The sequence below is a fragment of the Mizuhopecten yessoensis genome, unplaced genomic scaffold, assembly GCF_002113885.1.
Source record: "Mizuhopecten yessoensis strain PY_sf001 unplaced genomic scaffold, ASM211388v2 scaffold6505, whole genome shotgun sequence".
NCBI classification, from domain to species: Eukaryota; Metazoa; Mollusca; class Bivalvia; order Pectinida; family Pectinidae; genus Mizuhopecten; species Mizuhopecten yessoensis.
This window is the reverse complement of record NW_018406583.1, coordinates 361433-377362: the sequence shown is the minus strand read 5'-3', so window position 1 is coordinate 377362 and position 15930 is coordinate 361433. Positions and strand designations below refer to the sequence as shown.

Genomic DNA, 15930 nt, shown 5'->3' with positions numbered 1-15930 from the left:
TTATCCTAGAAAATGGTTGATATTTTATCCAAAATAGTCAAATAGGGACATTGTCAAAAGAATTATATATGCAAAAATTGCTGCAATTTTGACAAAAGGTGTAAATGATAGTTTATGTAAATCGTCTTATGTCCCCGGCTTCTCTCTCTCTCTTAGAAGATGACATTATTACCAAATCATTGACATTTGGCCCAAAACGTGCGGTTACAACTAGATATTGAGCGTGAACTGAATATTCTGAACAACACAATTAATGCCATTTAGAATTTATATGATTATACTTAAATAGATTAAAGTATGCAGGATCCGTTCCCTCGTGGTTGGTGGACTGTCAGTAAGTCATTTTCATAAAATGGTTTGGTGTCCAGCAGCTTTGCTGCATTTTCTTGTTAAATAAGCATTGCTGTTAAATAATGGGACCATAAAAAATTAACATATTCATGTTCAAGAAAAACTTATTTCTATTTTTAACCGTTAAACATAAAACTACGTACAAAGGGGAATAACTCGCATTAAGAATAACGACAGCTAGGAGTCGTCGTGAAATAAACTTCAAACAATCAATAATGAAATAGATATACTTCTATCATTCTTTGATACCCACAAGCTCTGAAATAATTACTTTTTTGTAAAGCTATATTTACAAACACCTTTTACGACATAGCTTTGTGGTGCGACCATACTGTCCATAGATGTTTTGTAAAACTGTATTCGATTGGTCCGTTTCGTAATCGGTGAATATTTTCACGGACGCTCGTGTTGCAGCAAATATAAATTTACCATAACTATTTCAGATTTTACAAACATAGAATTACACTTTCCTGATGATGAGATGATCATGTATCGATAAAAGCATTCCATATGCCACAAAAAAGTCTTCTTCAGCAATGTGAGGTCCTCGGTAGTTTGTCCAATCAGCTGAAAGTATACATTTATCCTTCGGCATGGACAGTCTGCTTCAGGAAAATAAGTCTGCAAGATTCGTTTTATGATGGAAATGAAAATGCCCCATTCTACAGCAAAATGCGGCGACCACGTCTATCAGAGCTCATATGTACAAAGGAAAACGGCTTCCGACGGACTTGCAACTGTGTCGGTTGGTTTGCATCCTCAGATCTAGACTAAAAATCAGTATAAATCTGATTTTTCTGATCGGTGTATAATCTTGCAGCCTCTCTGGAGAGAAGCCATAGGTATCATTGGAATAACCTTTTCACAAAACACCAGGTGTTGTCTACGTCACCTTCCCGAATTATTAGCTGATTTGTCTGTTTAGTTGTGATTGAGGAGTGTCACTTTGATTGTGATGTCATTTTTGCGTGAGAGCAGTATGGAGGTGGACCCCCCAGCCAGTCAGCCAGGGGCACCGGGGACTTTAAAACGTTCCAACAGCGCTCCAATGATCAACGTATTGGTATCGTCGATAGAACCTCACGTTCAACAGGAGTTTAGGTACACGGACAAATAAATAATAACACAGCAATGTTTAGATTTATACCATTATATTAAATGTTAAACCAAATGCCTCTCTTGAGACAAAGTTGTAAATACCCTACAGTATCAATCCGTCAATACGCAGACCTGTCTTGCCAACTTTTATGATATCTTCTCGTTATTTGATATGCTATCTTCGAACCTCCGGATAATCACCAGATCACTATGTATATATCTAATATCAAATTTATTTGTTCTTGGTTACAGCTGCCATTTTTCTTAAATTATATTTCCTTCTGTAATGTCAGATTTCCAAACATTAAGCATATTTTTATATTCAATCTAGTTTTATAGTAAAATGGATTGTCAGTTGGTCTGCAGCAGCAAATTGTATCATTTATGATACCAGCCTGTTAAATCAGGAACAAGCCAATCATTGTTCGAATTCTAGTCTGAAGAGTAGGATATTTTGGTACTTTTTTTGTCGAGGCGACAAAGAGCGGGAGAACCTTTAAATGTGAAATCAGCAACACACAGTACACAAAAACCAAACAAATCACAAGATTGAAAAGTAAGTCAAAAATGCTACAATTTTTTTTATAAAATGTTAAGAAAAACTACTCTGTACGGTAACGACTGAGTACCAAACATCTCTACCTCCGTTTTGCCCTATTACTCGCTTGCCTAGGGTCAATTTGTAATTTGACCTACTACTGATATTTGTTGAAAATCAATTATAGATGTCTAAATTTAATTCCATTTATGCTCAAATATGGTTGAAACGCCCTACAGAATACATTAATACATTTTTCTGACCATATGATTGTCTTGATGTCTGAAAATGCCGACAATATATGTGCGTTCTGACAGTAACTTCTAACTCATACTATAAAAAGATCAGCACTAACTTGTGTTGCAAATTTTTATAGCTTACATCGGGTACGTTACATATATGAAAAACTTGAATAGAACTAAATTATAAATACAAATTTGATACAAGATAAGGTGCATTGTATATGTCGACAACATTTTATGAGTGTAGCGCAGATTTAAGGGGTAAAAGGGAATGCTGACCCACGGGACAGACAGGTTTTAGGGGGAAATAAACCCTGAACCATATTTAGAAGCCAAGAATATGATTGACTTGTATGGAGACAGTAATGTCATGAATGAAGTAGAACTTATAGAAATGTTTTTTTTAACTGCTAGCTGGATATTTTATTAATGATCATCATATGATTTTCTTTTCCAGTCCGCCTTCCTTCAGGTCTGAAGATTCGACGAGGATAAGGAGATTCAGTTACAGCTCGATGTGCCTTAACAGCCCTAGTGCTGTCTCCGTAAGATCCCTTGATAATCTTCAGTGCAAATGTGCTAAAACAGATTTCTGTGACAGTAATGTTTTCTACTGCTGATAATTCACTATATACAATATCACTTAAAGTGATTTAAGGCTCCCCAGTTGGATTGAAGTGTGTTAACAAATTAACACTGTGTGGAAAAGTTGACAACACAAACCAATAATGATATTCCACATACTGTTAGATAAATGACCAAAAAGCTAATTAGAGTTATAACTTATAAGTGCAGTCACTCTACAGGTATTTCCTCACTGTACCAGAAAAAATACTCGCCAAAGAGTAACATGTAATATAAAATTTCCTGATGGGGTTTGTGATAAAGCTGGTCAGTGTCTTATACCTACCTGCAAGCAGTAATTTATTGAATTTTGTGACTTCTATCAGCTTATGTAATGCCATTGTCCTTTTATTTTCCAGACTACTATTTCATTGTCATGTTACAGGCTCCTGTGAAGGTCCCTGACCGTGTGAATCGTCTCAAGCTGGAGGAGAGTCACATTGGGGAAAAGGAGAGGCAACATGAAAAGTGAGCTATATATTTCTATTTATATATAGAGGTTCCCCAATGACTGGTGGTTGGTTATCATGTTTATCTAACTCGAGTTGTTCATCTTCAAATTGTATAAAGACACAAGATCTACTGAGTGTCTTTTACAATTTGAAAATTAACCTACGAGAGTTTAGATAGATGTGATAACTAATCATCACGAGACCTATTTCTCCCATAACGTTCGTATTTTATCTGAAATAACACAATTTTTACTTGGGGAAAATACATCATGTTTGTTTCCAATGAGGGAAACAATTGCCACGAAGTATGACATCACAATGGAAAATGACGTCGAAAAGCATTAATATGCGACGTCATCAATAAAAGATTGACCAATGCAATTGTGTCCAGGGTGTTACTCACTAGCGGGTAACTAAAAATGTTAACCTACTCCTAGCAGGTTTATCCAATGAGTCGGGAGTGAGGAAACCTACAGTGGTTGTGGGAGAAACTGATATTCTTTATCTATGCACCTAGTTAAGTGAAAATTTGAATGTAAAAAACGTCATTTTTTTCCAATGAAAGAATGATGAGATTTAAATTGAACAAATTATCAGATGTTTATCAAACTATATCATTCCCTGCTTGAAACCATGTTATTAATTATGATGAATATGCATATAGTGTTACCTCATTTACATTAATGGGGAAAATGTTTTATTAAATTAATCATGGGAATGTAATATGTATATACCTAAATTCATTGGAAAGAGAGTCAATTTTGATTTGAAATGCATTATGATCCTTTTTTTTGCCTTTTTTTAATAGGGAAGTCAGCTCGGCCATCAAATTATCAACATCTTGGGATGAACTCACTTTGGTAAGATTGATAATAATTAATCAGAATAGTTAAAAATGTTTAAACTGATAGGTCAAAATGAATTATATTATAAAGTAAAAGCTCCTTAGCTTGGTCAAAACACAACAATTTGGTAAATCATATCTCAGGCAAAAACAAAAATATATTCAGTTTAGGGTTGCATGGGCAAAAAAAGTAGGGTAGATAGGTCGGATTTTTGTTTGATTTTTTTGTGGGTATATTTTTGGTCATGTGATTATGACCCTACTATTGTATGTAAAACAAAGAATTACATAAACAAGGTTCATTTGGAGGCAAATTGTGCTCCATATGATGACAATTAGCGTCATCACGGAGCTGGAAGCCATTTTTAAAGGCAAGGAACCTTCTAAAATTCGAAAATCCGCGGGTTTTTAAAAAAAATCAAAAAGTTTTGGGTCGGGGGTAAAAAGCTAGGGTCGATCGGGAACCCTAAACAGACACCTTTTTTTTTTGGCCTCATCTTCAATTGAAAGGGAGATATATCTTTTATTAGTTCTGTTAGTAGTTCTCTTATGGTTCTTCTTATAAAGATCTTCTCTGATGACACTTAAAGTATAGCTACATCAATCACATAAGGTGAGGTCAGTGTGACTTCATTTCTACATGTAGGTCAAAGGTCATTAGGTAAACCTTATTATTTTTAGGTAATATACTACAGTATATAGATATATCGATTTCAAGTCATCGGAGATTTTACTACGAAATCTGAAGATTCTTGAAGTATAACCAATTAAAGGTGTGCAGCGCACTCAATTTAGGTCACTTACCTTCGTCTCAAGGTCAAAGTTCAATCAATCGGTGCAAAACGTTCATGAAATTTAATGTAGCTTGTAAATTTTACTGTTAAAAGATGTTTTAATGAAACATATCAGAAGATGTTTTTGAATTACAGCAACTGCATTTTATATTAAGTTCAGAGGTTCTAGTAATTATGAAGAAATAATCTTACGATTGGCCGGATTTAATTTCTACCTTGCTTTTGTTTTTGATAGGATGACCAAGAGCCTATGGAGCAGTTAAAGCGACCTCGGTCCTTCAGCGAGTCCCTTCACATCTTCACGTCTCCCAGTGTACTGATGGCAGGGGCCCCTTCGCCTACACGAGTGGGAAAGGTAACACATCAGTTACAATTTAACATCTGTGTGTCTACTTAATATGTGTACTTTGTAGATAGATAATTGAAACTATAAAATTAATCGCCAACCAAACATGTTAACAGTTATGAACCATATTCTCATAATTTATTTTCGTCATTTACAATTTAGAAATTATTCATTTTCAGCAATGCTTCTCCCCATCCATGCAGATTCCTGTTAAGAATATTTCATTTACACCAAGCCCTAGCCCTAGTCCGACTCGCAAGACATTTATGAGGTAAGTCAACAGCTCAAGCATGACTCTTTAAGACTTGTGTTAAGTAATTGAGTTATGGCTCTAGTGTAAAACACTGAAGACTTTCGTGAAGTAAGTAAGTAACAGCTCAGGTCCAACTCTGAAGATTTCACAAGACTTTGCAGAGTTAATAACGGCTATTATATGTAGAGGCATCACGATTCACTGCGATGCACTTGTACCGCGATTATTTATGTTCGATTCAATTCTCAATATATTTTTCCATATTTTCGATACGTCATGAACTGAATATTAGTGTATGCCGCTTCAGGCAAAACGTCTGTGAGACGTTCAATTTCATTGGCTGATCTCTAAACCCTCAACCAATCGGCTGCGAGGATGCAATTTTCACAAAGCATTCATAACAAAATGGCGGACCGCCGTAAGGAAATGAAAATTTGTGACGCACCGGCAAGCTTCAAATCAAAAGTGTGGAAACACTGCGGGTTTCCGTGTATCGAAGGCTTATATATCTCATTATGTTTGTATTTTAAAATAAAGGTGTATCGAATCGTGGTACAAATATCGAGATACGTATCAAATCGTGGGTAAAGTGTATCGTGACAGCTCTACTTATCTGACTTCCACGACTTAATGAAGTAAATCAGTATTGGCTCTAGTCCATCACTAAAGACTTCCATGAAGTAAGTTGGTTGCAGCTTTAATCTGACTTTCCAGACTTCCACGAAGTATTTCAGTAATGATTCTAATCCAATACTCAAGACTTGCATGAAGTAATTTATTTACGTCTCTACGAGTCTGACTTTCAAGGCTGATTGAAGCAGTTATTAGTTTTTGATTGCCTAGTGTCTTATTGAAGTTACATAGATATGTATATATGCCAGTCCTTTTCAGGAAGTTTGTGTTTCTAGACATTTTTTTTCCCTTTTCACAGGAGTATGAGTCCGATTGTTGTGAATCGTCCTAGTCCTGTGGGTAAAAGGAAATGTAAGTTTGGGTGTCATAATCTTACATGCATGCTGGAGTAATAACAATTTTATAATTACAAAGTGTTATTGGTAGCTTAATTACGCTGTTTTTGTCAGTGATGAGCTGTGATCGCCATGTGTCCATGCTGTGGTAAAATAGTTTTTGAAGAATCAAGTGACCACTTGTCAAGCGTTACAATAATTTCATGTGGCCTCTGGTGTTTTCATTAATACTCAAATAAAAGTTTAGATTTAGCCGAAAAAGATTCTGACTTGTAATAAATTTTCAAAATGTTATAGTTTTATGTTAATGAGTCCTGTGAGATAACTTGTTTCTGCTGACAGTGGATACAGACCCAGAGAACTACCTGAGTCCGCCCAAGAGATTCCACTCTGGACCTAGCACACCAGACAGGATTCTACACCATCCACTCGCTCACAGGTATGTGTCCCAGTAAAAATGCTGACATCAATTCATTTTCTCTTCACCTGTGTTTCCTGAATGTTTCCCAATCCCAATTTTGCTATCCCAATTCATCATCAAGATGATGTTCAAACTTGTTGTCCATCTGACTTTGGCTGTTACAGATGATAAATTGAAATATTAACTCATTCACCCCTGAAATTTCATAATGGACTATTCCAACCTTTTAATTGGAAGAGCTCAAATGCGTCTTCAGGGGTAAATGAGTTAAGGGATGGTATAAAAAAAAAATCAAAAAAATCATAACCATATCACACAATCCTTGATAGTTGTGTAGTTTGATACTCCTTACGAGTAATAAATGCAGAGATTTTGATAAAAGACCATGGTTTTCTTGGTGTTCTTGATTAATAATATTCGGGAAATCTGTTTGTTAATTAATATATATTTGATTCTTGTTTGCATTGCATTTCGTAATTTTACTGGTAGAGCAAAAAAAAGAGTTTTGATAATGAAGTCAAACTAACCGTATAGGCTCATTTCATGCAGCATGTTGACCTCCAGATGATGTGGTACTTGCTTAAGCTGTGTTACGTTTGACATTGATTTAAACTTGCTACCTGCAAGAGATAAAACTGACCACAATTTCAGTTACAAAAGCTTTGGTTGGAGAGTTATAGTTCGGGAAGAATGTTAATGTCTCCGGCGACATTTTCTAAAAAAGGAATGTTCTGAAATAAAGGATGTGCCTACTGTTGTCATAACACTGTTAATGAATTCTTGTCTTGACAGGCGGGGTTTACGTCCTGTACGCATTGAATGTTTGGTTCTATAAGTTACCTTTTGTACGAATAATGTATAAAGGGCAGTTTCTGAATGGTGCCATGTTTCCATTGAGTTAATTGACAAGATAACGCCATGGACTATTAAGTTATCAATGAAACTGTAGAAGACACCTTGTTGTTTAATGACAGGAGCGACGACAGTAAATTTCAACCTGTATATCTGTAAAAAATTGCTCCGAAGCCAGTGTTAAGTATCAAGTGACACTTTATAGACTCGACGCGCGTAAAAGTTTAAAAAAATAAAGTTTACATATCGGGTCATCTTAAGATGGCTAATAGGTAAGATTATATGAATATTATGTAATATAAATTCGGGAAGAATGTTAATGTCTTATCAAAATTGTGTCTGACATAAAAATTCTGTCGGTTCATCAATCCCAGCATTTCTGTCAATACCCAGACTGGACATAAACGATGACCTTTTCTCTCCTACAGTAGTATTTCGTCAAGCAGTCTAGAGGAGGGAAGTCCTGATCAGACAGTGCCCCGCTGTGAAGGGATGAATGAGGTACCAGCACAGGCAAGGCTGCCACCACACATGTATGGCTTCATGCCGCTCCACGACTCGCATGAAATGCAGACCACAGACTCGGAAACATCGGACATTGCTGAATCAGCAGATTTGTCAGACCACAATCTATCGTTATCAGGAAGCCCCGGGAGCAGTCGAGGTTTCCAGCCAATCAGACAGCAGCACACGTCCTTATGACCCTGGTGCTCATCGGAAACTTTTTAGACGATAGACCTCTTGCCTTTTCTTTCAGGCACTTCTAACAGAATTAATTAGTTCTTATTTCTGAAAAGAGAGCTAACTATTAACTGTAGTATTAGCATGTGTTGGAAGATTGTTCAGAAGATTTGGCAAATGTTAAATTTTGTCTGTGATAAAGATTCGTTGAACCGGAGCTGTGACTGCAAAGGGAGATAACTGTGTAAATCATGCGACACAGAGATGATTGGAGACGATTTTGTTATGTCTCCACTCATTCAAGGGGAGGCAATATTCTGTAAATATATCTTGTTATTAATTTTTGTGGTGCTGATCATTATTATTCTAATAATGTCGATGATATCTAGATATTGTTTGTTTCTGACCCCATTTGGGTACTGATGTATATCTGGGCCTGTACTAAGTCACATTGTCATATAAAACGTAGCTTCACCTGTTCAGTGTAATATTTACAGCACATATGTCATAAGCTGGTGATGGGTAATACACACTTAAACAATAACATGAATCGGTGAAGTATATACATAGGGCAAGCTCGGTCACACCTGTTTTCATCTCCTTCTGACTAACATAGACTTTTCATTTTCAGATATAACTTTTTTCTACGCCAGATTTTTGTGCATTTGTTATACATTTAAAGATATTGGAGTCAAGACTGATAGGTATTGAAAGAATTTTAACCCCCAAAAAAGTTACATTGTGTAAGTTTTAATTTAAAAAAATCTTTAATACATGTTTATATGTAATGTACAAATCATTAAAGAAAGAAACATGTCGTACAGCATACAGAAATTCAATCGAAGAATCAAATCTTGTTAATTGGCTTTTATTTGTGAAAATCAAGTTAAATTTGTTTTTTAATATGGAGTAGTTCCTTTCATTTCATGTAAATCTGCTTACGATAAAAGTGGAAGATTTACTACAATTCATAGACTCCGTAAATGTTTAATATCGGTATTGAAAGGAAAAACATTAATCCATTTTAAGACCAAATGTGTTCATCACATATTGGCTAGGAAATTGAAGACATATTTTTCCATTGGACTTTTAGACATTAAAATTACTGTATTCCGGGAAATTTTGCCTTTTTCGCGGTCTGTAATGAGAGCAAATTTAGTATTCCAGGAAACATAAGTAAACATAAATAAACAACATAATATACATCGAAATTAAAGAAGAATGATCAATTCAACATTGGGCGAAAATGGAATTTACCGTCAATGGGCAAAACAATATTCCAGTATACCGTATATATATTATTATTATACCTTTCTTCTTTTTTACACGATATAAAAGTAGAAAAAAGAAATGCTATCCAAAATAACCCCTTTCAAGAAACTATTTACCAGGTAAATAGTCAGTAGAGCTATTTAACCTGCTTTCAAATTTTCGCGGAATTTTTGGCTTCGTTCATTCTGATTTGTTGTTGGTATAATAAAATATTTATTTTATGGGTATTTTGGGGAATAGCACTTTTATTGTCCCCCGAGACATGAACTATTTCCCTCGGCTTCACCTCGGGAAATAGTTAATGTCTCGGGGAACAATAAAAGTGCTATTTCCCTCACACCGAAACAATAACTGTATAATATCTGAGATGATATTTGACTATCACCTTGTTATGTTTGTTTGTCCCGATCAATAGTACGTACATATCAGTTGGTAGTGTGCTGCAGTGATTTCTCCGCAAGTCCTAACTACCTCTACACTAGAAGTGAGTGTATATATATAACATCATCTTCAAAATCCAAGGATTCTGCTCTCTGTATACTGTAATCGGGAAAGTTTCCCCGTTTTTGCCCTCTGAATTGGGGCGAATTTATCATTACAGCAAATTGTAGTCAAAAACATCATTTACATAGTAATTAAAAGTGAAAGGCGAAACTAACACTGGGTGAATTTTGATTTCACAGGGTAAGGGCGAAAGTTTGACTGGGCCAAAATTTCATTGTATATATACTGTTAAAATCTTCTCTTCACCCTTTGAATATGGCGTGACAAGATTGAAGGCTCTTTACGCAACACCTTACGGATAATTCAAATAGACTTGTCTCATATCTGTTAAAATGATGAAAGGGAATTTCGCGGCAGCAAATTCAGCAAAGGACAGGTATCAGCCTGCCATTTGAACAGGTTTTTAGACCTGAATCAAATCAAGTAGATTACCTGAGCCTTCATTTTTGTCGTGACATATATGAGAAGGCAGAGAAGGTGTGTATAATATCAAGAGGAGAACCCATGGATTTCCGTGGTGATAGACCCAATGTGCAATAACGATTTACACCATTATCATTACTTCTCACCTTGTTATGAACTTAGTGTAGTCTGGCATACATCAACTGCACAGTAGTTTTAACTTCATGATAAAAAACCAAAGTTGAATTGCTCATTTTTGTCTCGCCACCAGGAAGTAGTGGAAGTGGTGTTCCTTTTCCGGTGGCGGCATCAACATTAAGTTTTTGCGTTTAACTTAGTTTCAATGAAAGTATAAGTGCTAGACCAACCAAACTTGGACCATAGATGCATCTTATGTAGTATATCTCAACCAATGCATCAAATGCTGGATGCGGCCTACCTTTCATGGTCCATTGACTTTGTCAGCATCTCCATCAACATTAAGTTTTTGCGTTTAAGTTAGTTTCTCTGAAACTATAAGTGCTAGACAGACCAAAGTTGACATGTGCATTGATGGTCAAAGTAGGGCACAGGCGAGACATATCAATCTGAATGGCTTGTTAATAGAAAAGGATTTAATGTCGACTAATGCACAGCGAGATCACATGATTTTGCAAATGAGTGATACATTTTAGGCAAATTTGGCAGACATATCTTGAGGATAATTTCTACCGTACAAATTATACTTGTGATATGTGATTAAGTAGTCTCCCTTGACATTTTTAAATTAGCTTAAAAATAAAACAGCAAAATTTCCCATTTTACGGTATGGTACGAGTGTCTGTGTCAATTTTAAACACAGAAGGCCTAGGTTTGATTAGGATTGCATGCTTTTTTGGGGTGCAATCATGGAGGGTGGATGTATGAAGGTGTGTCAAGTGTACATATGTATCATTGTATGACTTAAGATAACTTAATGTGTTCAAGGTGTAACTGTACAGTGTTCTCCATACAGATTAGGCCTATAACAAGTGACACTGTTAGAAACTGGCCTCACCAGGCTGACTCGTAACAATCTTCAAAAACGTAACGCATCATATTTTGTGAGATACACCAGAAGTCATCAGAAATTGTAAGATCCTTCTAATTGGGAAAAAAAAATAAAAAAATCGGCAGTAGCAAAATATATCCAGGTGCTGCGCCTAGCTAGAATGGTCTTTCAACGAGTACACTGGTGCTCTGTTTGCTTTATTTGCCTTTGTAATGCTTCATTTAGTTCCAAGTTTGTGATAAATATATAACACTATCGTTATAACCATTGAATTATAGAGAGTTTTCGGTTACGAAGTATTGTTACCAATAACCCTGGCCCAGTCAATTGATGTATGTGATCAAATTTTTTATGTAAATATTGTATTTTTGTATATTGTGATTTTAAACAATGTCTGTATGAGAGAGAGCTTCAAGTTTTGCTGCATAATTAACACATTAAATGAAGAAAATGAAACTTGCACTAGATTTCTATGCCTGGTTACTAACAGTTCTGAGTTGTAATCCTGACATTTAATGAAGGTTACTATTTAAAAGTAAAATAAACAATTTAATACCAGCATGTCTTGATGGGGAGGAAAATAATTCATATACATGAAGATTCAACCAAACAAATATTATTTAGACATACATGTATTTATAACAAATATTTGAACTTTCACTGGTATGTAATGCCGTTGTAAGACAACTTTCAGGAATAATTAGTGCAAGCGGGGTAAAGTAACTAGCCCCATGTGTCGATAATGCCTCCAATACCCAGACAGTAAAAACAATGACTATTCCTTAACTCATTCACCCCTGAAATTTCACCATGTATTATTCCAACCTTTGAATTGGATGAGTTCAAATGTGCTTTTAGGGGTGAATGAGTTAAATAGCATCATTGCTTTGTCTACTTTTGATAGATAGGAGGTTCTAAAAAGGGTTCTGCATGATGACAGACAGGAACGTGTCTGTATGAATATCTAATATGAAACTGTCTTGAATTGATATTCGAGGTGTCGATAACCCCCCCCCGTCTTTTGCTCTACCAGTAACTGAAGTCACAGAACAATATAACACTCTAACTTTAGTGATTAACGATTCCATCTCAACAATCAAGTGATTAGCTAGTCTACTGTGGAATAAATCAAATATGTTTAAACATTTAAAGTTCTGCAATTAAATAATGTAAGTCCAGTTGTGTGGTCCTATGATACAAGCCCACTAGTTTTGTAAGGTTTTTACAATGAAATTGTAGCATAAACAGAAGTCCAGCCAATATCGGTGTCAACGTACATGTAAATGCCCCTTTTCATTAATCACCTTAGTTTAGGCCATTCTTCAAAATCATATATATATATATCATAAATCAGAAAAATGATCCTTACGGATGAAGAAATATAAAAGAAAAATTCTCAACAACGAGTCTTTAGTACTTTCATCTCTTCTAGGAGATTCTTCAGACTGTTTATTTGAAGTATATATATATATATCACTTTATCTCACAAACCCCTTCATTTTTACATCTTGCATGGTATTTTAACATCAAATTTTGTGTTTGATCCAATCTTGATGTTCAAATGTCGGGATTAAAAAGTGAAAAGTCACACTTACTAACCTCAGAAATAAAAAACTTGTTTACAAAATATATAACAGCTACTCATCAGATTTAGTTCATATGTACAAATCATATTTCACTACTAATTGGGGGTTGGGGTCTATCTATTATGACCCCCGCTAAATCCATTTACATTGCCGAAAACTCTCTTCAAGTTGGGCAGTATGATAAGACTTCATTGCATATTAAGTTACTTCCATAATGAAAGTTTTATTAAGATTTGCAAGCGATTACTAAGAGGAATGTCTTTACTATATTTAATTATTTGCATGCTTTCTATGAGGCTTCAATCTCTTATGTTCTCTACACCCCTGGAAGATGACGTGACGAAATCAAAGGCTTTGTTTCTGTATGTCTTTTGGATGTGTAGGTAAGCTACTTTGATAATGGAGACACGGTAGTCTAGTGGTAGGACGCCGGGCTCATGACTGAAGGGTTGGGGGTTCAAGTCACATCACTGTAGTATCCTTGAGCAAGATACTTAACTCTGCTTGTCCCAGTCTACTCGGCTATGAATGAGTATGTGGTTGGGCAGTGCTAGAATTGTTGAAAGCTAGCTGTGAGCGCCGAAATGGCAGCACTGGCTGTATCCTCTCCCAGGGAGTTGAGAAAGATATTGGCTGGTTGCAAAGGCCCTATAACCACGGATAATAATTTGTGAACCGCTTTGAGACATCCTACGAACAAGGTTGTGATAAAACGGTATATAAGAAACTCCAATCATTATTATTATTATGATCGAAAGTATGGGAGGCAGCATAATAATAAAAAACGGTATATAAGAAACTCCAATCATTATTATTATTATGATCGAAAGTATGGGAGGCAGCATAATAATAAAATTGACTGGCTTTTAGTTCCGATGCTGTTCCTCTGTAATCTTCAAAGCAATTTATTTTTTTATTTTTTATATAAACGTAACAAAATAGCCAACTGTTTGCCTTTGATTAGATGTGACGTATCACAGAGGTGCAGAGAATGCAAGAGAGCATGGCCCCAGAGTTTTGAGGACGATGCTTTCAGGTACAGCAGATCAAGTATTGGTAATGACAACCTTTTGTTTCTATTTTGTTTTGTTAAATGCACAAATAAGATTTATTGAAAATTTAAAAGTAAATATTCCTGGGATAGAAATATTATAAATAAGTAATAAAGATAGAAGTATATATATAAAAATGTTGTAAATTTACTGACTAGATTTCCTTTTTAATTGTAAATATTAATTGATAGATAATTATAGTGTAAATATGTATAATAAAACACTGTATATAGTGTAAATAAATAATTCTAGCTGGTCTACAGTGTAAATATTCAGTGTAATATAAGGTACTTACTGACCTGTGTAAATACTGTACATATCCGCTTGCTATGCTCAGTGTATAAAGTGAATATAGTTCTGGTCGTCGGCTGGTATATACATACAACTGTACTGTGTAAATTACGATCATCATATACTGTGTTAAGAGTGTTTTTAACCCTTTCAACCCCATGTAACTTAAGTAGACTCTATCATGCATTGATCTGGATGAAACCATTTTGGTCTACAGTGGTGAAAGGGTTAAAAAGGTCTCTTGGGTATCAATGTAATAGCTTTCTGTAGCCATTAATATCTATTTTTCTGTTGATTCGTGAAAAGCTGCATGTGTCAATCTAGTCCGAAAAAATTGTCTCCTCTTTAGGAATTTCCTAATTTGGTGCTCCATCAACAGTTTTTTTAAGGAAGAGATAGTAATTTCAGACTATTGGTTATAAAATACATGTTGTTCAAAGTTGATTAAATTGATTTACGATGCAAGATTCCCATGTTGATTGTACTTTAAACAAAGGGCTATTCCAGAAATGAGTGTGCGAGGAGGGTCCCCCCCACCGCCTGTAATTACCTTTTTTACATGAAGCCAAATATACAAACATCAACAGTAATTTTAAAACTCACCAACTTTGAATTTTCTTATCTAGCACAACATTATATAATATTGGCTGGTTGCAAAGGCCCTATATGAATATTGTCAACCTGAGAAAACCATTGTCACCCGAGGCGAAGCCGAGGGTGACAATGGGGTTTTGAGGGTTGACAATATTCACTGTCACCTGCTAATGAATGTCATATCTATTTTGTTACACCAAAAGTCTTTGAAGCTCAGAAACGGCAGCAAACCTCGATAATGACATCTTGTTTGCTGATAGTCTGCTGTTTACAATCGCTATCGCACCGGCGCTTGATAAAATTGTCGGTTGCCGTCAAACATTCTTGTGACCATCACGGTGGGGAAACAAAGCGGTGAACGCACATTTTTCACGCATGTGATATTTTTCACTGCCTCATGGCAATATCACCAGCGCCCCTTTAAACCAATGTATTTTCGGAGGGTGACAGAGATTTTGTTTAATTTTCTCCCAACCAATCAAATAGCTAGAAATTCACTTGAGGTGTAACAAATTAAAATGCCTTATGTCATTCAAGGGAGAAGTGGCAGGAATCCTTATTGCATTCGACTGATGTATTGAATCGTGAAATTGTCTGTATTGTTTCACCGATATATATATAGATATATATATGTATATGTCTTAAAATGTGTTTTTTAATTATTGTGTAGACTGTATATAGGGAATTATAGTGTTTACTAAAATAAAAAATATATTTGAGTGAGTTTTATAGACA

At 35.4% G+C, this 15930-nt stretch overlaps 1 protein-coding gene across 1 annotated transcript; it reads left to right on the top strand.

Moving 5' to 3' along the window:
- Positions 1–575: 575 nt before the first annotated feature.
- LOC110452267 (protein FAM122A-like) lies at positions 576–11126 on the top strand. Its single transcript, XM_021500669.1, has 9 exons — positions 576–1452; positions 2687–2774; positions 3239–3321; positions 4114–4165; positions 5179–5298; positions 5469–5560; positions 6474–6526; positions 6853–6949; positions 8212–11126. The coding sequence occupies exons 1-9, from the start codon at positions 1307–1309 to the stop codon at positions 8483–8485; spliced, it is 1005 nt and encodes a 334-aa protein (XP_021356344.1). The 5' UTR covers positions 576–1306; the 3' UTR covers positions 8486–11126.
- Positions 11127–15930: the final 4804 nt, after the last annotated feature.

What these genes read in the sequence shown, in the direction of transcription:
- LOC110452267 (XM_021500669.1), top strand. Translation starts at nt 1,307, where the DNA reads ATGTCATTTTTGCGTGAGAGCAGTATGGAGGTGGACCCCCCAGCCAGT. An exon ending in CGCCTACACGAGTGGGAAAG is followed by an intron (nt 5,299 to 5,468) that starts GTAACACATCAG and finishes ATTCATTTTCAG; the next exon opens with CAATGCTTCTCCCCATCCAT. An exon ending in TCCTGTGGGTAAAAGGAAAT is followed by an intron (nt 6,527 to 6,852) that starts GTAAGTTTGGGT and finishes TTCTGCTGACAG; the next exon opens with TGGATACAGACCCAGAGAAC.